We start from the raw sequence: 24,503 nt of genomic DNA, 5'->3' as shown, positions 1-24,503 counted from the left end.
TTCATTTAAATGTCGATTTTACTCCCTCCCTGACCCCCAAACACAGTATGTTTAGCTCTATTTCAGTACATAAAGGCAGGAATGTGAAAGCTTTGAGGGGCCCGAGGATGCAGTGCCCACCCACACAGCATGCCCTATGCATGGGCAGAGGGGCAGCTGTGCAACACTCAAGTATGACAGAGTGTCCACCACTGCAGAACCCAGGGACTGGGCACTGGTCATTCACTGTGCAGTTATTTCCACTTTGCTGTAGGTTTAAATTCTCATAATAAAATGCTAGGAAAGCCACAGAACAGAGATGCATACACTCTCATTTTCAGCAGACATGCTGGGGTGTTGGCCTGCTCCAAACCTAAATGACAGTTTTCTTTTAAATCATTCTAACTGGTAGATAACAAGGACACACTACCCCTGTGCAGCAGTAGAGTTCAAAATACTGTCCCTTTGCACTTACAGAGCCCACTGTCTGCAGGCAGCACAGGGAGGAGGAGGGGTCCTGGAAGGCATGACTCTTCGCAACTTGGCCTGTGATCAAACTTGGGCAAGTAGACATCTGGCCTGCTCAGCATGGTTAGAAAAAGGTGAAAGTGCTTCAGAAACTGAGCCAGACACCGGGTGGGAGGCAGGCTCTGCAGCAATGGAATGGAGACACCCATACACTTGGACGTGCCACCACACAGGACAGACAGGTGGGAAAAGCAGCAGGCCCTGTGCCCACCTGTAGCACACGGCCCATCCAGTGGAAGCTGTCTTCCTCGGACGCGTCAGGGCGCTGCTCGGCCACAAGGACAATCCGGTCATCGTGCAGCACCGTCACAGAGAACACAGCGATCCTGGGAGCGGGTGAAGACCAAAGTGACCACCCAGCAAAGAACAGCCTCTCACTCAAGTGGAAAATGCACGAGTGCTGGTGTTGAAAGCCTCTGACCGTGGCTGCTTGTTGGGTATTTAAAAGCAACCAGTTGCTAACCTTACTTTAACACAGAGCTTCGATTCACTAAATAAGAGTGCAGAACAGAACAACCAGGCACACATCTTAAAAGAAAAATTCCCTTACAATAATGTTAACACATACAATACGTTTCTTTGTGCAGACGTCTTTGTCCAAACGTTCTACTAATTTTTTATCCAACTGATTAAATCTCTAAATAGTTTATCTATTCATTTCATTGTGATTGATAAGATTGGACTTGTTTCTCCTATCTTAATTTCTTCAGAATTTCAACGTCTTTCCTTTTCTCTGCACTGCCTTTGTTTTGAGTCGGTATCTTTTTCCCTTATGAGAAAAGCAGCCGGTGTCCCATCAAGCTACCATTCTAATTCTGGGCCATTACGGATGCACCTTCTGTGCTTGGCCATGGCCGGTGCACGCACACACACTCTTCTACATAACAAACCTTTACCCAGTATTCTCCTTACTTTTATACATTTTGCAGCATTTCCTGAATTTGTTTCTCTTACTTATTTGAAAGCATTTTCACAAAAAAGGTCTTTTTGTGACAAAACTTCTGAAATTTCAAACCCAAGAATATTTCTATTACAAGTGCCCAAGTAGGTGACACTTCAGATGAACATAACATCTAAGTTTAAAGCTCCTTTTAAGAACTTAGAAGCACACTGCGCTGTCCTGCCCATGCCCTGGCCCCAGTGCCGGCAGGCGTGGTGCACTGGCTGGGCTCCTCTCACCCAGAGGCACTGCCGAACGCGCCCTGCGGACTCTCCTTAAGGCTGGAGACCCTAGCCCCAGGTCTGGGGGGTGCCCCTCTGAGTGTGCTATCCGTGCCCACTCTTCCTCTCTCCTCATCCCTTTTCTTTTCCACTTTCCATCTCTGCCTCTGATTGCCTCGGTGGTGCTGTACTGTATGTATTCTGTTCATTCATCCCTTGTGCCCTTTGTCTAAACGACCATTCTGTCATGATTTCCTGACCTCACTTCATGCTGCCAATACTCTGGCGTTCTCTCCCAGAGGCACATGCTCCCTCCATCAGCTGTTTCTGTTTTGAGGTACTGCAGTCCTCAAGCTCTTCCCTGGTGGAGACGGGCAGGCCACCCTGTCCACCTGCAGATGCAGCCCATCCCCCTGCCCCTCACTCAGGCCAGCGCTGCCTCACCGGGTGCCAGTGGCCATGCGAGGAGGTGGTCTCCCTGGTCCACCCCCCGAAGTGGTGTGGGCCACCCTGATATTCATCCCTGTTGGCACCTGTACTACAGCGTCCCCAATTCTGCTGAGAGCGCATCATGCTGTCCTGAGCACGCCAGGCTGCACGCCCCCACGGGCCTGCCCCGCTGGTTTCTCCCGGGCAGCTCCCTGCCCCCCTGACCTGGGGAAAGGGTCAGCAGCCCTTGCGGACCCTCTGCTTGGCAGAATCCCCTAATAGTTTAAGGTATTCAAAGGCACAGTCTGTCTAGACTCAAATACCCTAGTTTGAGTAACAAAATCACCCCTTTGAGAAAAATAAACTTAAAAATGCAGTCCGCTGAGTGGGCCAATGAGGACAAGGGGTCACTTCCTCCAGGAAAAACTGCTCAGGAGCCGAAGAGGCCAGAGAGGGCCTCCCTCCTCACCCCGAGCCACCTGGGGCCCCGGCCAGAGTCTGCTTGATGGAAACAAGACTCTTCAGAGTGCTTGCCCAACGCACTCGGGAAGCTGATGGTTCCCATCCCAGGAGCAAGGCAGTGTACCCTGCACGTCTCGCTAGACCTCAGCAGAAAAGAGACTCAGCCTTCAGTGCTTTCAGAGAAGTGGTACTTCCGCTTCGGCCTGCATGCCTGCGGCTACTAGGAAGCTGACCCCGGTGCTGTCACACATTGTGCCCTGTGGCTGTCTGTCCCTGGTCACTCTGCCCAAATGCACGTCTGCACCCATCCTCTTTAAGAGCTGTGTGAGCTCTGTGGGTGGCAAGGACACAACTCCAGGGTCTGAGGAGCAAATGTCGTCCTCTCTTTGTGTAGTTTTTCTGGTGAGCAGGAAGATTCTGGAACTTTCAGTGGGAAGCGACCTAAAGCCACAGCACAGGGCCCCCAGCGCATCACCTGCCTCTGTAGACAAACTTCATGGGCTCCACAGCCAGTGCAGTGGCCACAATGTCATCCGCATTGTGCCTGCGAACTCCGACCACCATCAGCCCGTCCAGCTTGCCCACGACAAAGACCAGATCATCCTGCAGGCGAGGACACTGGTCAGGGCTCAGACAGGCAGACAGGCCTGCGGGTTCACCCTGCCACGAGGAGCAGACAGCACGCGGAAGCCGAGCAGCTCCCAGACAGGGTCCACATGCCCACAGACACAGGGAAACTGTGGGAGGAAGGGTCCCATAGCCTGGTGGGCTGGGGTGGGCGAGGGGGTATCCATGGAGAAGCCAGAGGAAGATCAGAGGTGGGTGATGAGTAATCGGAATGCTGCCGGGCCGCTGTCAGGGCTCCCTGACACGGTTCCAGTGACGCTCTGGGTTCACAGTGCTGCCGGAGGGCAGCGGCCCCTCCCCTGAACCACAAGCCGTCTGGAGGCCCTGGTCCTGGCAGCAGGACATACTCACAGGCCCGATGAAGCCCAGCAGCCCTGTCCTGGTGAAGGACCTGTCGGAGACGGGCACTCCTTCTGCTGTGACCGGGACGGTCTGCACAGAGCAGAGGGGAACAGTCAGGCCACGGTCCACAGATAAGAATCGACTGGTTGATAAGACACAGCAAGCAGGCAGGAGAGGCCAACACGCCTGTTGCCAGCCATCCAGGGTGTGGTTCCCTGGAGGGAAGATACTGCCCTAGGGCCTCTGCTAGCTGACAAGACCCGTCTTGGGCTCCCACATCCAGGAGGGTCCTCCTGAGGCCCGTGCCCTTCCTTCTCTCCTTACGTCTGTGTTCCCAGTGCCTGGCCTAGAATGGGCCCTCACTGGGCTTATCCTGACAACCCACCAACTCAAGCATGCAGGGCGTTGGCTTCTGTGGGCTACCTCACCTCCCGTCAGGGCTGCAGACCTTGCAAGAGTGGACACCTAGGAGGCCAGCCTGCCCGAGGGCTGTGCTCACCGGGTGCGCCCAACCCACTGCTGCACTGCACTTGTGGAGTTGAATCTCAACACAAAGGTCAGGGAAAGCACGAACCTCAAAGATGTTCTTTGTGATTCCAGGCAGTCCATAGTATGCTGCACCAGTTGCGATGGAATTGACACATATTTCTCCAACTTCATCAGTTTTACAAAGATAAGGGGTACCTTCTACCTTCACTACACATACATTAGCTAAAAAGAGAAAATACCCTCAAAATCATAAATGAAAAATACATTTGTAGTTAGGGAAACAAAACACCCCTAATGAGTTTTATGATATTACATGCACTCCGCCCAGGCAGCAGCCTTTCTATCTCACTATAGTGTATAAGCAATGTGAGCTGATGAGAAGCACAGTGCACCCTTCATGTAATGGGCCTGACAACAGAGCGTTCACTCTCTGACACGTGGGTGCTGACTCCTCCTCCCACATCACCCTCCTGAACCTGGGTGAGATGCTGGCTGAGCCGCCTGCCTCCCGCCCATCGGCTTTGGAGGCTGGTTCCTGCTCCTGTGCCGCTGGTCCATCCTCCCAAAGTGGCCTCCCACCTGACGCTTGGCCTGTTGCCTGCCCCTGGGCACTAGGGACGTGGCCTGTCTGCTCACTGCAGCCACAGGCCAACCAGACCTGCCACAGAGCAGGCATCCAGGAATAGTCCTGACAGCAGAGTGAAACACACACCAGAATGTGAGCCCATTAAATAAAACTAGGTCTCTCAATGATGAAATTATAACCTTTGGCCACCTAGGCACAGTCCTTCCTTAACCTCTTCTTGAGTTTCCTCTAACATATTATTGCCAGAGACAATGAGCCAGGTGACAGGGTGGAGGAGCAGTCCCTCCTTCCTTCCTGTGTGCTCACAAATCATCAAACCCTCAGCAGAGGGAACGCTGGTCATGTTCAACTAAAGTGGGTGGTGTGCTGACCATGTAGGTGGCACTTGACTCACACCTAGATACTCACCACACACATTTACAACAATGTCAGACCTGATTTAAATCACAAAGAGGCACAAAAGTCCACAGACCCACTTCATATCATGGTAAACGCAAACTGTGAGACTACAACAGTGGAAGGTTGTCCATCTGGTGAAAACATACAGCATCAGCCCTCACCAAGGCCATCACATCTGCGACTGCTCCGGCTAACAGGTACCCACCTAGGGAATCACCGTGCACACACGCCCACCTGAGGGGGGTGCACTGTGCACATGCGCAAATGCATATCTCGGGGGCATGCTTAGGGAGCCCCCACACACACACATAGTCGATCCTGGCCCCTGTTTTACTAATGAAAGAAAATGAGCATGACCGTGACAGTACCTTATGTTTTCACTTACTCAAACGTGTGCCCTCCTCATAACAACTAAATATAAGACTCCTATTCTTTATTCTTTGTAAAAATGTTTTGTCCTCACGTTGAAGAATACTATAGCCCCAATGATTCCTCATTTTTGGTAGAACTATAGGAAAAAAATACAATTGCTATTGCTACATAAAATTTAGATGTCCAGTCTTGTTCTTGAGGCCCCACTCCAGGCATGTCCTGTCAATAAGGCCATGCCTGGAAGGCAGAGTCGCACATACAAGGTGGGACCCAGGGCAGCCTGCAGTCCCTGCCGTCTCGCCAAAGTCAGGGAGGCTCGGGAGCAGGGTGACCGACTCAGATGGGAAGCTGCCTCTGGAAGCCACCAGGGTGCATCAGACAGCTGCCAGGGGGCCCCAGAAGGGGAGCATGGTGAGGAGGGAAGCTGTGGCAGCTGTGGGGTCACTACATTGAGGGGAGGGGTGACCCTGGATGCCCTGGTGGTCTTCTGTGGAGTGTTTGTGGGAAGACTGCTCCGTCGCCCACTCCTCACAGCAGTGCCGCAGGGCCGGCAGGGAGACCCCCAACTACTCACGTGACATTCAGGCCCCTGGGCCTGATGCACAGGGTGGCCCGTGGCCCTTTCTGCAGCGCAGAGGAATCCCCTGAAGCCTTTAGAGTTGTGCTCCTAATGTTAACATGCACCTGTCGTGACTCCCTGAGACGACCTGTCATCAAACTATGTACAGACACCTGTGAGGGTAGACGCCTCGACACGTGTGAGGCGTGGCCACCGTGAGGCGGGAAGGGAGAGCTCTGCTACCATTTTCCAGGTCACGGGTCTTAAACATACCCTTGTATTTCAGCTCTGCTTTAAACTCAATACAAACAGGGGCAAAAAGCCGAAAAAATATGTCACAAATTTAAATCTTAATTTACACGGAAAACCATTTTTAAGGACCCTTTAACTTGTGTGCTTCCAGAACCAGAAAAGCCTGGACTGCCCCCGACTCTCATCAGGACGAGACTCCTTCAGGTCCCATCCCTTACCTCCAGGCATCACCTGACCCACGTCCTGAACCGTCAGGACCGACAGCTTTTCTTCAGTATCCACTCTGATCACGCCATGACTGAGGCCGTTCATTGACAGGACAGCTTTTCTTGGAGGAGGTCCTCCCAGGTCAGGTGGCCTGCAGACAAGTCAGGCAAGCTGGCAAGGAGACCAAGTCCGCGGGAGGAGGCACCCACGGCCCCATGTGCAGGATGAGCCACTGCTCTGCTCGGGGCTGCAGGCCTGTGAGTGGCAGGCATGTTCCTAAGGACGCCACGCACGGCCCCACCCCACGGAGGGGCGGGCCACAGCGCCTCCCTTCACCTGGCGAGCCTGCGACGGCGGAGGACATGGTGTTGGACTTCCAGGGGGTCATGAAAGGGCCCTTGGCTTCTACCTGCCTGTCCTGTAGGCTCACCTGGAGCCCTGGGCAGCCAGGTATGCAGAATGACATGCCATGCAGAAGCCCAGGCCAGGACACTCCAAAAGACCCAGAGGAGAGGCCCTGGGACTGCACACAGGAAGAAATGCCTGGCAGCCCTTGCCCGACCCAGTCCAGAGACCATATGGCTGCGCACCAGAAGCACCTAGCAGAGCCCTCCCAGCTCCTGACCACAGAAAGAAAGGAGGATAAAAATCACTGCTGCTGGTCGAGGCCCAAGTCTGGGAGAGATTGGTTACACGGCGGTAACTGGGACACAGAAACGAAGGCCAGTGTCGTCTCCAAGAAGGAAGGGTCATAACATCACATAGAGCAAAGGAATAAATACTTCATGGTTTGTGAAGGACAAAGATGCTATTTCTTAATGCTAACTTATTTAAAATTTTGGATTAACACTTGCATATATGAAAGCACATACCATTTGTAATTATATGAACATAATACAAGATCACAACTGAGACTAATTTTCTAACAGTTGAGATGAGGTAGAAGGTGCCAGCACCGAGGACACCCTGACCTGTAAGCACACGGCCCTGTCCCGGGGCGGCGCTCAGGCGCGGCTGTGGACAAGGCCCCCGAGGCAGGCAAGAGATGACCCAGGCAGGAAAGAGCTGGGATACACCCCTGCGGTGGTCTGGGGAGGGCACGGGGTGTGGAGGAGCACAGGGAGACCAGGAGCCTGTCTTCTCTGGGGCTCCCAACACCCAGGTGAGGCGGCCACAAGAGCTGCTGGGGCTGCGGGGTGCTGGGCCCCAGGCCAGGGAGCCTCTCCAGGAAGGGCAGTGTCCCAAGGGCAGACCCCATCCACGGCGGTGGGGCCCTGTGGGCGCTGGCCACCCCACCTGGGACAGGGAAGAGCACCTGGGTTGTAGCTTCTGCTACGGCTGAACACAAGATGGCGAGGGCTTCCTGGACCAGCAGCACTCAGAGAGCAAGCTCACGTGCCTGAGGAACCAGAGATCATGGTCCCGGAAGTTGCGACACAATTCGCAGCGCACACCCAGGCTCGCATGGGGCACATGGCCAGTAAGGGCTGAGGGGCACAGCCAGGGGCCACCCCAGTACTACACAAACACTCCTGTGAGGCTGGCATGGGGTCAGGCTCTGCTTCATGACTTCTACTGGTCAGAACAAATTCGCCAAGTCGATACAACAGCTGTGCACTTCAGCGGTAAGAGTGAAGAATTACGCATCCACCAGACACGGCAAGTAGTTAAGTTACCTGCGGATGGCAACTGTCAGCGCCTCAGGAGAACTGGCGCAGGGGCAGATGACCTCTGGCCTCAGCCCTCTGGACTGGAAGACGTTGAGGAACGCATCACAGGAGGATATGGACCCTGCATGGGACAGCAGGACAAAGGGGTGACGGGAGGCTGACAGGGGCGGGCTTCAGCTGCCGAATGCTGGGCCCACAGGCCCTGGAGGCTGCACGTGCCAACCCTCCTGCCATCTCACTTTTAAACCATCGGCGTGCAGAGCCCTGTCACAACACAAGGAGGCAATAGCCTTATGGACCAGGGGGCCATCTCCGTGAAAAAGATGATATATTTTCAAAACACAGCAAGTGAGGGGAATGCCTCAGAGGAAGCCTACTTCTGTCCTGGCTCACAGCCAGTCGGCCGTAGCATGGACCACCTCTCCCAGGTCCAGCCAACAGGAGGTGCCCGAGGCTTTCACGTCATCAGGGATGTGCGAGCGCACCACGGAGCTGCCGACCCCGCCGCAACTCCCCTGCAGGGGCCATCCACACTCTGTCCCCGGCTGTCCCAGTCTCCCCCTGGCCACAGTTGGGGTATCATGGACATGACGATAGCCCCCAAGAGGCTGGGCGCTGCCCACTCGGGACTGCACCACAGACCTCAGGCCTGAGGCCCCAGCAGGACCCAAGGCCAGAAGGAGCCACTCATAGGTGCCATCGTGCCCAGCCTCACACTAGGCACTGGCAGACAGCAGGGGACGAGGCAATGTGACCCCTCAGTGTCACAGGGACTGGCAGGGATGAGGAGAGGTGGGGAGCAGAGGCCTTGGGGGGCTGGCCCGAGGGACATCCTGGTGGCAAAGCCTCGCAGCTGGGAGGGGGACCTCGGTGAGGGGCGAGGAGCACAGGCGAGCACAGGCCGGAGTCACGAGGGGAAGCCACAGGGCTGTGGCCATCCGACCGGGTCAGCTGGGCTTGGGGCAGGGTGGGGATGCAATGTGAGGGCTACCCTGGGGCTTCTGGGGCAGGGTCCTGGGGCCCCATCGGGCTCCACTGTGGAGGAAGGGAACAGGGGGCTTTAATGACAGGCACCCAGGGGATATGGGTGTCAGGGCCACACTGGACGGGACTGGATGGAAGGCCAGCCTGTAGTCTGGGGGAGTTTCAATGCATACAGTGAATCACAGTTGCTAAGCCAACAAGAAACTCCCACTTAGCTGGTCAGTGGCTTTGTGCTACACAGGAAGCCCCACCAACGGTCAGTGAGGCTCCCCAGAGGACGCCCCCAGCCAGCAGCCACACTCAGACCCCGCACAGATGCTGGGGTGTGCACAGCACGCCCGGGAGCTTCCGCCGGGACAACGGGGCTGGCCAGGCACACCAGCAACTGAGCCAGTGTGGTGAGGGTACACCAGACAGAGGGAGGCTCAGACAAGGCTCCCAGCCCACATCTACATTCTGGGCACTTCTTAACAAAGACGACTCATCCAAGCATGTACCTTGACCAACTGTGTTAAAATCACTTTTAAATTCAGGGCCCTAATGCACACGCATGGGATATGCCAATGGGTCACCAGCAAGAGACGATCTGCTACAGAACCTTTAGGTCACTTATAGTCACACAACTGTGGTGCCGTTTCTGGCCATGCTCCATCTCAATCTCAGTCCTCTGGCGAGTTTGGCTTGTGGAGCCCTCGATCAGACAGCCTTACTCACACGGGTTAGCTCCGTCAGCCACAATCAGCATGCGCAGGGAGCTGAGGCTGACGTCCCTCTGACCTCGCTGAGCCAGGAGAGACCAGTGCATGTCGCGGGACTTCACCAGTGCGGCCTGGGCTGCAGGGGAGGGGCACAGACACAGCCCATGTCACGGCAAGGCAGCACCTTCACACCTTGCAGACACGTGTGGTGCTGCACCCCACACGTGGTGCACGCACAAGGGCAGAAGCATGCAGACCTGTGTTCCAGGCCCCAGGCTCTCTGCAGCATGTCTCGTGGGCAGCTTCACATACCCTGACCTGTCTTACCTAACAAACAACCCTGAGGCCTGATGTTGATGCAGTAAATGCAGGTCCTTTCTCAACTTTAACTTTTTCTGGGAAGCTCCATCCATATCTGCCTCTTCTGTCTCCTACTGTCCCTCCCCGAGCTGCTAATCACACAATGGTGTGGCGGGGCCTGCTGTGTGCAGGAAGCCTCCAGGATGTGAGATGTGCTGGGAGGACCCCAGGGCATAAACGGATGGCGTCAGCTGTGCCTTGACTAGTGTGTGGCACCCGCCAAGTCTCCCACAGGCTTCAGTTTTCCTCCATAAAATGGGATAAACAGAGACAGCTACCACTGCAAGGCCACTCTGACAACAGCAGCAGAGCACACGTTCCATGCCCGCACCCAAGAGCTGGCACTAGTATCAGCGAAGGCAGACCAGTCAGGACAGGGGCCCGGGGCAGTTAATGGGGACAGGAGTTAGTGAAGGTGCCCTGGAGCTCCACGGGCCCATGCAGGTGTGGCCCCTCGGGACGCACGGGAAAAAGGTGGGGGGCAGGGCAGGAGGGCTCTGTGTCCAGGCTGCTCATTTGCATCAACAGCTCTGGGATGGGAAAAGCCTGTCCTTCAAATGAGAACCACCCCAAACACTAAGAATCAGGAGAACTGATGGGAGTGGAAGGAAATGTCAAGACAATAAATCAAGGAGCCGATGGTCCTTGCAGAAAAAGGCCGTCACTGAGCAGCCCTCACCTCCCAGGCCTTGCACACACGGTGAGGCCTCGAGACAGCCTGTGGCCAGTATCCTTCTCAGGACCACATGGACGTGTCACACACAGACTGCAGGGTTCCTCAGCCCCCTGTGCAGCTCTGCATGCTGGCCTGTTTTTTCTTAATCAACAAAGATAAATTCAAAGAGCCCCCTTTAATGAAGGACCAATCAAGTGAGGATGCTACTTCCTGGTACCTTTATACAAGCACACTTTCTGAATCCAGGAGAGTGGGTTCACCTTCATCAGTGCGTATGGGATGCTGATCACATGCATTCTGTTCAGGACGCTCTGGAAGAAACAACAGTGCTCAGGGAAGGCCTCACCCAGAGGCCAGAGAACAGAGAACGAGCCTGGCCGGGAAAGGCACAGGTGTCTGCATCGCTCTCACGGGCTCTCCTGGTTCAGGTAAGGCCAATCCCACCACCTCCAAGGGCCTGCTGTCGTCTACCGATCTGAGACATCAGAAACCCCTCGCTCCAACAGTCAGACTGTTTAGCACGCAACACTCACTGTGAGCACTCCATGCCACAGACCAGCGTCCCTTTTGAAATCCAGCACATTCGTTAACGTTTCAGCTGAAAGTGGACAAAGATGGTTAAACCACTGAGTGACCCTCTTCGCAATTCACGTGCATTTTTATAGCAACTCTGAGATGAGTACATCATCCACGTACAGCATTTCCAATACCATGCACCAATCAGTCAATAGTTTGGGTCTATCAGTTCAGAATCACTAGAGACATAAAAGAGGCCACATGACTTTGAATCGAGCAGAGAACTGTGCTGACGCCCGGTCTGACGAGGCCCGGCGAGCCGGCTCACATTTTGGCCAAATGCGGGGTGAGGAGCCCCCGGGTCCTGGCTTCTCGGCTCTCCCGGCCCCCCATCCGTCACCCCGAGGCTGGTGTCCGGCAGCTTCAGGCAGCACCACCTGTGCCTGGGCACTGCCCTTCAGGACCCTGCTTCTCTCCTGCCCATTTTCTCTTCCAGAGGGTGACGCTGGTGCGCTGCAGGGTTGGGAGTGGGTGGGAGTCCTGGGGCAGCCCGGCCCTGCTGTGTGCTGAGCGCCCAGCCCTGTCCTCTGTGGGACCTGGCTCCAAGTTGCGCAAGGCAGACGGCAGAGCCTCGGGCTCTGAGCAAATCTGGCCCCTCCCAAGGCCACAGTGGCTGGCACACTGCGCAGGACACCCAGTAAGAAGTCTGGCTTGTGTGCCAGGAAGCCCTGGCGCATTCCAAGTGAGACACTGTGCACATAACCCCTTTGATAGCCAAAGGGCCCTAACCATGGCCTACAGGTTCGAGATTACCACTGGACCCAAAGAAAAAGGAAATCATGGGACTTGGTTTAATCTAATTTCTTAAAAACTGTTCAGGCCCTTGAACCATGTGAAATCCTTTTCCAAATTGCCACTGAAGTGTGCCTTCAGCTACCCTTTCTTTTTAAACACCCACATTTTAGATATTTAAACATAGTATTCAATTTGCTTTCTAGTTTATTCCAGTATTGCAATAAGAAAACTGTCATGTACCCATTTTTGTTGTTTTAAAAATAAATATCTGATTTTTAAAAGTAAATGGGAGACCAACTGTTAAGTTTCCAAGAGATAATATATGACCATAAAGATTCCATTTGTACATCTGCATGCATGACAGCTTAAGCCAAAACCACAGTCACAGAAAACAGCAATATGAAAGTGTGTCCTGATTAAAGTATGTGCCATGTTTTTAATGCAAAATACACTGCCCCTCAGCTATGTCAGAGACTGAACCAACCCACTGGGCATAGATGAACTGCTGGTAGATATATTTCACATTCCATCAAATCAACACACGTGAATTTATTGAAAAGAACCCTGAGAAGGGCTGCCTGGGTGACTTGATACTACTCATCCAACACGGGCACAAGGAGGCCCAGACTGGACCAGAGGGCAGGTCCTGCACAGGGCTGGGTCTGACGCACAGTGACAGCTTCCGGGGCCCCCCACACCTTTACCTTCGGAGTAGCCGCATGCCTGGGTCAGAGCTTGGCACTGCGCCAGCAGGGACATGTGGGACACCGTCACCCCCACTGTGCTGCCTTCTTTGCTGGTCTTATACTGAAAGGTTTCAAGAAGTAAATCTGTTACATGATGTTTCTGAGGCCACAGCAGACGAGCTGTGGGTCGTCTCTTTTACTCAGTCCTGGCATGCACTTCACATGGCACCCTGGCCCGAGGTGACACCCCCAGATGAAGTTGGGGCACGTCCTGGGGCTGGAGCCTGAGGGCAACAGTGCAAACAAGCTCCCTCATAAATGCCCACAGCCCTGGAGCCAGTAAGGGAGATCAGCTGAGTGGAACCTCAGAGGGTCTGAGGTAGTTTCCATGACACCTTATGTTCTGGGATGAAGATAAAACATACAAAGTGTAAGTCTGTAATGTATAAAAAAGCTTTCACTCTTAGGAAAACCAAGACCCAAGCCCATGGAGCCCACTTTAGCATGCTGAGTCACAGAAGGTTGGTACCTCAATGTAGGCGGTCCCAGCCCCTGCATCCTGGGCCGACGGGTGCCAGTCCTTCGGGGGCTTAGTCAGATGCTTCCCATCAATCACCAGCCAGGCAAGGGGGGGCCAACCTGTGAGGATGCAGACGGAGGACACGGCACAGGTGACTCAGGGCCCAGCTGTCCAGTCCAGCACACAGCCCGGCCACTAGCTCCTGAATGCCTGAAACAGGAGTCACAGCCTCATTTACTTTGTGTTAATTTATACTTAATTTCACAGGTGTCTCTGGCCAGTGGCTGCCATACTGAACAGGTAGGTCTAGATCCTGAGCCAGGGGAGGATTCACTTTGCTGCAGACCTTTTAGCCTCTATAGGGTATAAGTGCTAGAAAGCACCTTGGAGTGGCTTGACGAGGGCAGCAGCGATGCTGACCCCCCTTTCCCTGCGGGCCCACCTTTGAAAGTCGCCACCTCTCCGGTCTGTGCCTTGGGCAGGCCCTTCTGACAAGCATCCGTGGTCAGGGCCAGGGCAATGCCACAGCTGCCCAGCAGAAACCCGACCTGCTGGCTGCCAGCATCCTGCAGAGGGACACAGCAAGGTGCTCAGGGAGCCGCCACACAGGCCCTCTGTGCTCTGGCCCACGCTCACAAGGCAGAGCCCTTTTCTTTCACCCCTCTTAAAACTTCCAGAACAATCCAATCCCAAATGTATATGCTACATTTTCATGAAAATGAAATATAATTATATTTAAATTAGAGGATATATTTTTGCAGTGAAAGATAAAGTTCTAGATAATGGGCTAATTTCTCCAAGATTTTTCTTGCAAATGATATTCAGCAGCATTTTAATAAACTCCAAAAATAATGGCATGGAAATTTCCACTTGAATTGTGTAGAAATTTACAGATTAATATTCGGAGGCCTGACCTTTAATAGTATTATTTCCATACAGAAATGCACACTTCCTTTCAGTAAAGTCTTTTATATACATTCCTCAGTAAAGTTCTGTCATTTTCCTCTGGTAAGCTTAACAAGTCTTTAGTTTTTTTCCTAAGAATGCCTGTATTCAAATTTCTGTTCATCATATATATTATCCTTTTGATATACTGGCTTTATTTGCAAACTTTACTTTTGGATTCCTGAATACTTCTTGCTGGCAATGCTCACATTAGCAACTGCCTAAACTCTGGGATAATATAGGAAACTTATTTTTCTAAAATACATGGTTTTTATATATTAAAATTTTTTTAATTATTTTTTTCAATAATCAGACTATTGATATTTATACCTAAAATGTACTAGCGACCTGGAACACCATCAAGTCCCCAACATTAATTATTTGTAATAAAAACTGCATGCTGTTAAATAAGCAAACAGAAATGTAAGAGAATTTCCATCTTATACTCAACACTATCCCTATGAGATAAGATTTATTTATCTCCAAGAAATGAAAATTATTATTGATAAACAAGTACCCAAGAATCTAAAAGTAAAGTTTGCAAATAAAACCAGTATATCGCAAGGATAACATGATGAACAGATATTCGAATACAGGGATTCTTAGAAGAAAAAATTTTTCAAGATTTTTTCAAAATCTTGTCAAATCTCAAATTTCATTTTGGGAAAATAAAAGTTTTTTTTCCAAAAATGTGCATCATTTCTGTTGGGAAATTCAAATAGGTGCTATAACAGCTCCATCTATAGCTTCTAAAAGTTTCTCTCACCAACAAAATACACAAAAAAGAGTATGCGCAGACAATCTAGTATCTCTGAATTCCTGGCCCGCCTACATTCCTCTTCTGTCCAAAGCAGCCACCTTCCTGCCCGAACGCCCCCTGGGATGAGGAAGACACCAGAACTGCCGTGCAACCTCCGAGCAGCACCGGGGACCCGGCCCCCTTCGCTACCTTTCTGGTCAGCGGCACTTCTACGGGGACAGGAACCAGCTCTGCCAGCAGACACCCGTAGAACGCGACCATGAACATCACCGGGTCACTGTTCGGGAACACCAGCGCCACCTACAGCAGCACAGAGAAAGACCATGGACTCTACTTGGGAAGGATTCAGTCATCGCAACTTTTAGAATTTCTGTTCAGATAAAATTCAGACATTTTAGGTTATCTTATGGCTTTTCAAATTTAGTCCAGAAGATACAATTTGGGGGTCAATTCTTGCCCCTTAAATTTCCTCAGCCATATAACTTTCAATAAATAGTTTCCACGCTGAGGGCTTCACTCCACATGCCGCAGAACAATTTAACATCCCCATGTGAAGGCAGCCCAGCGGGGTCTGGCCTTGGGATGCGAGTCCAGCCCCATCCACGCTGGCTGTCCCGGCGGCAGCACCTCGAGGGGGAAGCCCCACCACCACAGGTCAGCCAGGGCGAGAAAAGCTGACCAACAAGGAATCAAATTCTATTTGAGATATCTTCCAAAAGGGAACTCTGGACAGCAGAGTCCTAACTGCACAGATCTGCACTCAAGACCTGAACATACTAGCAGGGAAGGGTGGTGGGCACAGAACGGCTCAGTGGAGGGCCCCTAGCTGCTCGCTCCTCTGAGTCCCCACAGGAAGCCCACCTTTATTCCCACCTGGTCACCATGCTGCCATTGTTTAAATTATATGCACTATTTGATTTATCTAAATCTTTTATTTTTACCAAAAAAACTCTAAAACACAGAATTTAAAATAACACACATTACTAATGAAAAGTACTCCATGATCCTCTCTTCCCCATTCCACAAGGCAACCACTTTTAAAATATTTTACATCTTCCTTTTGCTATTTAATCTCATATTTTAAAATATTATGCTTATACTGCTATATTTTATTTTTGAAGATATTTAGGTATCAATTTTACTTCCTCTTATTTAGTTGACTATTTAGCCCTCAGCATTCCTCCCCTGTCTCTTCTCTCATCATCCCAATTTCCATCTGTTACAATATCTGGCTAAATTAAATGCTATTCATGGACTAACATTTTCATAAGCCCCAAATATTGTAGTAGGTGTGCTTGAAACGGTAAGTCCAAACAGTATTTGAGTAGACTGTTAACACAGGGCCTTTAAGAAGACAAAACAATGGATGGGTAACTAATTACCCTCTACTTCGTAAGACAATGCTTAAGCTTTACCTATTTTCTTTACTTGAGGTCTGGGAATGAGTTTCTGACAAGCTCATCTGCTGAGAAGGGCAAAGCTCTCTTTCAAAAGTTGATGTTAACAGTTATTCCAGAACGGTGACCTATAGCCTTGAGACTAGATGTCTGGTATAAAAAGTATGTCTTTAGGATATTCATGATAAAGAATTGTATTTGTTCGCTTTTATAAGCATATTATTAAAGGAGGCCGGACTTGCTGCCCATCTGTAATGAACTCACTGTGACTTTGTCAATCTTTTTATAATCAACCTAAACATGTTGCTTCTCTTCCAAGTTAAGATAAGTATCTGGAAGACTGTGTACTTGTGAGAATTTTTTTCAAGAAAAATAAATTAGTAATTCTCAGATTCATTTAAAGCACAACACATCAGAAGGCATCATTTCTGTACTATTTACACCTTTACAGCCAAGTTCACATTCCCTTTCTTTCTGATGGTAATAGCTGCTGCCATTCCCACCTGTTTTGCTTTCTAGGTAGCCACTGGCCAATTTGTTCTAGAATGATCACCAGATGTATTAAAAACCTATCAGTAGCATTTTCCGAATCAGGAGTCAGGTGCACTCATGTGTTCCAGCTGCTGACAAGTCCCGCCCTGACCTTGGGGCCTCTGACCCCCTAGACCCGTCCGGCCTGCTCCTAAGTCCCCTGCTGGTGGTCACCCGGGAATGCCTGACCCCACTCACTCATCGGGCTGAAGCACATCCTCTAGGAACATCCCAAAAAAACTGGAGTCCAATTTTTTTGAGACCTGCATGTCTCAGAATGGTTACACCACCCTCACATTTATTCAATCAGCAGGAACAGAACTGCAGTTGAAAATCGTATTTCCTCTCAACTATCCCAGCATCGCTCTGGTGCCATCTGGTGTGGTACCTGGTGAGCCCCAAGGCCAGCCTGGTTGCTGACCTCGGGCACACCTCTGGGGTGCCTTTCTGGGGCTGGCCCCGCACAGCGGTGGGGCTGTGCTGCGGCACAGATCCCGCCACAGGCCCTTCCCCTTGGCACTGAAGGTTCTCCAGCTCCAGGGTCTCACACTGTTGTCACTTAAGGCTTTCTACTCCTGACTCTCGGTCCTCCTTCCGGAGCTCCCAGCCATCAGGTGCTGGGCCTTCGTGACCAAGCCTAACAGCACTACTTTCCTTCCCACCTCCCGTCTCCTGGTCTCCCTACTTGCGTCTTTTTCTTGATTTACATCTTAGATCTCCAGGGATGTTAATACTGGTATTCTAAAAGTTTGTTTCCTGCTCAAGCCCATCCATCTCCTCTCCCCATCTCCCTCCCCATGTTTTCCTTCCTTCCCCTGGCTGTTTCTTTCCACGTGGGGTCTCCCTCTCTAAGTGCCTTTGCTCACTGGTTCAGACCAAAGAGGGAGGCATTCCGAATCACCGCCACTCTGTATCAGCTGTTGGCTTACAGGCCCACTGTGGGTGACCTGACAACAGGCACCTCTACGCCAGGGGATTGCCCTGACAAGCAGGTTGACTGTCACCACGTTCTCCTGTCTCCCATCCTGCGCCTCTGGGATCCCTGGGTTACTCAAGTCAGCCTCCGTTTGCCTAGAGCACTGCTGTCCCAAGAACCTTCTACAGGATGGAAATGTTCACTCTGAGCTACCAAAACACGGTAGCTACGAGCCGTATGTGGATACTGAGCCCTTGAAATGTGGCTCATGCAACAGGAACAGAAGTTTTTACTTTACTTAATTGTGGTTAATTTAAAGTCCCATAAGGCTCCTGCCAATGACACTGGGCACTTGTCCAAGGAAGCCGCCTCTTGCCCTCCTCTGCCTTCCACTCTAGCAGGCAGGTAGGAGGAGTGGGCTGGCCACATGGAACAGGTGAGAAGATGGACATAAAACACACAGAATATCAGAGCAAGGTCTGTGTTTCCTCATAAAACCTAAGACTGGGAATATTTATTAATAGCTGATTTTATTAAAATCAACATATGTGAAGTCAGAGAAAAGAGGCTGCCTCTGGCTGGGCGTGACATCACAAGAACCGTTACATCACACGGCGGGGCTGGCGCTGGTGTTCACAGCACCACCTTTAAACCCTGTGCTGATGCCATAAGTCAACCAACTGACAGAATGCTGACTTCAATGAGACACGTTTGGAGGGCTCTGTTGGCTCGCTCCCGTAAAGTGACATTCTAGTTACTTACTCTGTCTCCAGGCTTAAGGAGTGGTTCATTCTTACTAGTCAGTTTATTAAGTAGAGTATAAGCTAGTTTTAAACTCCGACTCCAAAGTTTGCCTAAAATAAAATAAAAATACTAAGCAATGTAAAATTTAAGAAACTAATAATTAACATTTAATGTAACAATCATAACACCCCATAACATATTATTACTCTATTACTAGAAATTCAGGTACTTTCCAACTGGTAACTATTTTGCACAATACTGTAATGAACATCATAGTTTTCTCTTAAAAACAACTTACAGATTTATTTTTCTTAATTAAAAAAAACAGGATTTCATTATAGAAAATTCAGAATATAGAAAAGCCAGCAGAAAGAAGTTAGCGTTCTTTCTGCTATGTATGTATGTGTATATATATATATATATATATATACACACACACACAAATACATACACATATATACATTTATATATAATTTTCAAGAAATGGGATTGTACTTTGTTCTACATTTTAAAATCAACATTGATTGTGAATGCATTTTCATGCCATTAAATTCCAATTATACCCTTTGTAAGAACAACATATATATGTATGTAACCCACTAACCCTTTACCATGAGGTGGGCCATGTCTCCATCCCACTTTTCACTCAAGAGAAGCCAGTCAGCCCTGAGTTACGGATTTGTAACTCCTGTAAGACTCCTGAAACTCCTGTAAGACCACTTCAATAACTTAAAAGGACGAAAGCATATCAACATACTGAATCAGTCATCTAAAAACAAGGCCCTAATACAGATGGCCAACAGGCACATGAAAAGATGTTCAACATCACTCATCATCAGGGAAATGTATGCCAAACCACAGGGTGATATCATTGCACACAAGGTAGAATGGACTGTCCCGAAGACAAGAAATAACAAGTGTCGGCAAGAATGTGGAAAAAAGGGAACGCTCTTACACTGCTGGTAGGCATGTAAGTTGGTGCAGTCACTGTGGAAAGCAGTATGGAGGTTCCTCAAAAAACTAAAAATAGAAATACCATTTGACCCAGGAGTTCCACTCCTAGGAATTTTACCTGAAGAAAACAAGGTCACAGATTCAAAAAGACATATGCACTCCTATGTTTATTGCAGCATTATTTACTATAGCCAAGACATGAAAGCATCAGTAGTGTCCATCAGTAGATGAAAGGATAAAGAAGATGTGGTGCATATACACAATGGAATATTACTCAGCCATAAGAAGAAAACAAATCCTACCATTTGCAACAACATGGATGGAGCTAGAGAGTATTATGCTCAGTGAAATAAGCCAGGCGGAGAAAGGCAAATATTTCACTCATCTGTGGAGTATAAGAACAAAGCAAAACTGAAGGAACAAAACAGCAGCAGACTCACAGAACCCAAGAAAGGACCAGTGGTTACCAAAGGGAAAGGGGGTGGGGAGGGTAGGTGGGGAGGGACGGAGAAGGGGGTTGAGGGGCATTATGATTAGCACACATAATACAGGGGGTCATGGGGAGGCAGTATAGCACAAAGAAGACTAGTGACTCTACAGCATCTTGCTATGCTGATGGACAGTGACTGCAATGGGGTGTGTGGGGGGAATAGATAATATGGGTGAATGTAGTAACCATAATATTGCTCATGTGAAACCTTCATAAGATTGTGTATTAATGATACCTTATTTTTAAAAAAGTCTAAGTATTAAAAAAAAAAAAAGAGAAGCCAGTCAGAAGGATGTCTGGGTAGCCAGTTCTGAGCCATCAGCTGCTGGGCTGGTGCATGTGGACCTCATGACCCAGTCCTTAGCCCATGAGGTCCTGCCCACCACACCTCCTGTGTGCGGTGTCTATGTACAGAGTCCAGCCCTAGTGAGCACTCAACAAAGGAGAGCTTCATTTAGGGAAACAGGAGCAGACACAAAGGGCAGGTAGGGAGGACTGAAGGTGTCTGGAAGGCACACAGAAACACAGTGATAATGGAGGAGGAAGAAAGAAAAACCTGAGTCCACCCCCAAAACTGGGAACAGCTTAGACATTCACCCTATGCAATGTACCAAAGAAATAACAATAAAGTAATTTAGCCTCTCTCAAATTCTTGTGGTGTAACCACATGCAGTTTGAGCAATCAAGTCCTCCAGAAAAATGCTCAAATTTCAATGTAAACAATATTAAACTCAGGGGCAATGTTATAAAATGAGTAAATTGTGGAACCTGAGAAATAAATGAAAAAAAAAAATTCAACTCAAAATACTGTTGCCTTTGCCTATATAAAAAGGTCAATTCAAGATGTTAACAACTGTAATAGGTACAGATTTCCAAACAACTCAAGCTATATATAAAAAGAATAATGCATTGTGAACAAGTTAGTTTTATCCCAAGAATGCAAATAGGTTTGCAAATAATGCAAACAGAAAATCAACATAATTGCCTCATTTACATTTCCCCCCCCCATATCTTTATTTTATCAGGCTACATCCACTACAGAAAGGGTTCATGAAAGATAAAAATTTGATACCTCACATGTGTGTAAATTTACTTATTCTGTCTTCACTCTGACTGATACTTTGATTAGTTATACAATTCTATGTTGAAAATCATATTCACTTTTTTGCTGTTGAGAAGGCTTATGCCTTCTTTTGCTTGATTCTTTGTAGGCAATCTGTTTTTTCTCCTTGGAAATTCTTTGGGTCTTCTCTCTCTTTAATTTTTTTAATTTTTTTAATTTTGGGTCTTCTCTTTATGTTCTTAAATTTTATGATAATGTACCCTGGCACAGGTGTTACTTTGTTCATTAGGGAACTACTGAATGGGCCTTTTCAATTTAAAAACTCATGGGCTTTAGTTTTTGGATGTTTTCTGGTTTGTTTTTTTTGTTTGTTTGTTTTTGGGGGGCACCATTAATCTAATTACATGTTTTCTGGTATTTTTAAAAAATAATTTCCTCTCCACTATCTGTTTCTCTTCCTGAAATTATTTTTAGTTGAATGTTGGACTTCGAGAAGTGATTTTCTAATTTTCTTATCTTTTCACATCCATTTTACCTCTTCTTTTTTGTCCTAGTTTTGGTCATTTTAGTAACTTTTTAATTTTGGCTAATCATATGTGTAATTTCTAAGAGCTCTTTCTTTCCTTCTCTGATTATTCTTTTCTAAAATATGTTGGTTTTATCGCATGGATGTAAGTTTCTAAGGACATTAATTCTAATTCCTTGGGAGTTTTCTTCTGTTCCTAGCATTGTCTCTGTTTCTTTTGACCCATTAACATTTTATCAGGGAAAAAATGTAAAATAATTTTAATAATCACTTAGGATTTTAAATGATTTAAAAAATCTCCAATTCAGAATAAAAGGAAACTTCCCTAGTGTGATGAAGGGCACTTTTAATAATCCTCCAGGAGATATAATGGTCACATATTGAAAGCTTTCTCTCTGAGGCAAGAGGCAGGTCCGGGAGTAAACCTGCCTCCTTACCGAGAGCCTCAGCTGTTACATCAGGGGCAGCAAGAGGTAAAACAACTGGAAACAAAACTCATCATTGAAAGATGCATGGCTGTATGAACTATGAATCTTTTACAGTTGAAATCAGCAAGGTTGTGAGATAAAACAATACACAAACATCAGTTGATTTCTATATACCAGCAATAAAAAACAAATAAAAAATTTTACTGATGCTTTTACAATAAGATTAAAATAAACATGCCAAATACCTAAGATAAAGTGTTAACAAAAACTACATAAAGTCTCCCTACAGAAAATTATAAAACATTATTGAGATGAAGTGAAAAATACTCAAATGAGTGTAGGTATATATAATGTCCATGTGCTACAAGGCTCCATAATGCTAGGAAGTTAATTCCCAAACTGCTCAAAGCAATGACAATAAAAATCACAACAGGTATGTCTGTGGCATTTGACAAGCTGATTCTCAAACTGACACTGAAATACACAGGTCAAGAATAGCCAAGGCGCTCTTGGAGAAGGAAACAAGACAGGAAGACCTCCTCTATGGATGTCAAGCTTTATTATAAAGCTACAATAAAGAAAGTGTGGTACTGGAGGAAGAATAGGATATAAATCAAGAATAAAACAAAGAACCCCAAACAGATCCACGCAGGTGTGGACAACTCCATTTATGACACAGGTGGTACTGTGGGAACAAGAGTGGGACAGATGGCTGTCTTTCTTGAAACACTGACCATGGAACCTGTCCCCACACTGAACACAAAATTATCCAGCTGCACTCTGACCACCAGGTTGGGAACTTTCAGGAGCTTGCACTCCATCCCCCAGGCTGCCTATACAGCTCTGAGGCCCCCTACTGTGATAAGAGCCTGCTGTGCCTTTCTCCCAGGTGGAGCCAGCTCGAAAAATCAGCTGTCCCCGCCTCTGCGCCAGGCCAGCCAGAGGGTGGCCCTGCCTATGGCAGCAGCTACAAGTACAAAGCATAGAGGTTTCTCCCTGTGTGCTCAGCCCACTGGTCATGGCAGTGGAGACAGACACTGCAGCCGGGAAGCAGGAAACAGCTCTTTCCTCCCAACAGGCACCAGCACCGCTCCCCTGCAACCCCTGACATTGATCCAGGGGCTGAGCAGCTCCAGAGAGCAGAGCTTCTGGGCACTAGAGGGTGCCACATACAAACATGAAACATCAAAAGAACCTGGTTCAAACCAAAATCCCACAAATATCAGAAAGAGGTCTAAGAGAAACGGAATTCATCAATCTTCCTGAAAGAGATTTCAAAATAAAAATCATAAACATGCTCATGGGGGTATAGAAAAATATTCAAGAACTCAGGGAAGAATTCAGGAATGAGATTTAATCATTAAAGAATACAGTATCTGAAATGAAAAATACAACGGAGAGATTTAAAAGCGGATTAGATGAAGTAGAGGAGATGACAAATGAAATAGAAATTAGAGAACAGGAATACAAATAAGCTGAGGCACAGAGAGAAAAAATGATTTTTAGGAAGGCAAGATAATTGAGAGAACTGTGTGAACAATCCAAATGGAACAATATCTGCATTATAGGGGTACAAAAAGAAGAAGAGAAAGAAAAATGGATAGACAGTGCCTTTGAGGAAGAAATTGCTGAAAACTTCCCCAATCTGGGGAAGGAGATCGTTCCTCAGGCCATGGAGGTGCACTGATCTCCCAACACAAGGGACCCAAGGAAGACAACACCAAGACATATAGTAATTAAAATGGCAGAGATCAAGGACAAGGACAGAGTGTTACAAGCAGCCAGAGAGAGAAAAAAGATCACATATAAAGAAAAACCCATCAGGCTATCATCAGACTTCGCAGCAGAAACCTTACAGGCCAGAAGGGCGTGGAATGATATATTTAATGCAATGAAGCAGAAGGGCTGGAAACCAAGAATACTTTACCAGGCAAGATTATCATTTAAATTTGAAGGAGGGATTAAACAATTTCCAGATAATCAAAAGCTGAGAGAATTTACCTCCCACAAACAGCCTCTCCAGTGTATTTTGGCTGGACTGCTATAGATGGAAGTGGTCATAAGGCTAAATAACTGTCACCAGAGAAACTAAAGCCAGAGTAAAGGAAGCAGACCAATTAATTACTAAGCAAATGAAAAATTAAATCAACTACTCACAAAGTCAGTCAAGGGATACACAAAGAGTACAGAATATGACACCTAATTTATAAAGAGTGGAGGAGGAAAAGAAAAGAACCCTTAGATAGTGTTTGAAATAGCATACTGAGTTAAATTAGACTATAAATAGTAAAGAAGCTGCCCTTGAACCTCTGATAACCACAAATCTAAAGCCTACAATGACAGTAAGAACATATCTATCAATAATCACCCTAAATGTAAATGGACTAAATGCACCAATCAAAAGACACAGAGTGGCAGAATGCATAGAGACAAGACCCATCTATACACTGCC

At 48.3% G+C, this 24,503-nt stretch overlaps 1 protein-coding gene across 11 annotated transcripts in view; it reads right to left on the bottom strand.

Annotated features, from left to right (window-relative positions):
• The window catches only part of DIP2A (disco interacting protein 2 homolog A), a 117,196-nt gene that overhangs the window by 30,720 nt on the left and 61,973 nt on the right, over positions 1-24,503 (bottom strand). For 10 of the 11 annotated variants that reach the window (XR_008998831.1, XM_057505629.1, XM_057505636.1 and 7 more), the window contains 14 exons: positions 18,609-18,700; positions 15,192-15,302; positions 13,740-13,863; positions 13,307-13,416; positions 12,796-12,898; positions 11,314-11,378; positions 10,998-11,091; positions 9,761-9,880; positions 8,069-8,183; positions 6,404-6,543; positions 4,103-4,239; positions 3,538-3,618; positions 3,035-3,162; positions 719-833 (listed from right to left, as the gene is read on the bottom strand). Coding sequence is in view for 9 of the 11 variants with exons in the window: in XM_057505629.1 (XP_057361612.1) it covers positions 719-833; positions 3,035-3,162; positions 3,538-3,618; positions 4,103-4,239; positions 6,404-6,543; positions 8,069-8,183; positions 9,761-9,880; positions 10,998-11,091; positions 11,314-11,378; positions 12,796-12,898; positions 13,307-13,416; positions 13,740-13,863; positions 15,192-15,302; positions 18,609-18,700 (1,535 nt within the window). In the remaining 2 variants the exon portion in view is untranslated. The remainder of the gene's footprint in view (positions 1-718; positions 834-3,034; positions 3,163-3,537; positions 3,619-4,102; positions 4,240-6,403; positions 6,544-8,068; positions 8,184-9,760; positions 9,881-10,997; positions 11,092-11,313; positions 11,379-12,795; positions 12,899-13,306; positions 13,417-13,739; positions 13,864-15,191; positions 15,303-18,608; positions 18,701-24,503) is intronic. The other variant, XR_008998832.1, reaches the window with a different exon arrangement.

Source organism: Manis pentadactyla, chromosome 1 (genome assembly GCF_030020395.1).
Source record: "Manis pentadactyla isolate mManPen7 chromosome 1, mManPen7.hap1, whole genome shotgun sequence".
Taxonomy (NCBI): domain Eukaryota; kingdom Metazoa; phylum Chordata; class Mammalia; order Pholidota; family Manidae; genus Manis; species Manis pentadactyla.
Note: the sequence above shows the minus strand (reverse complement) of the source record. Positions and strands in the feature narration are given on the sequence as shown.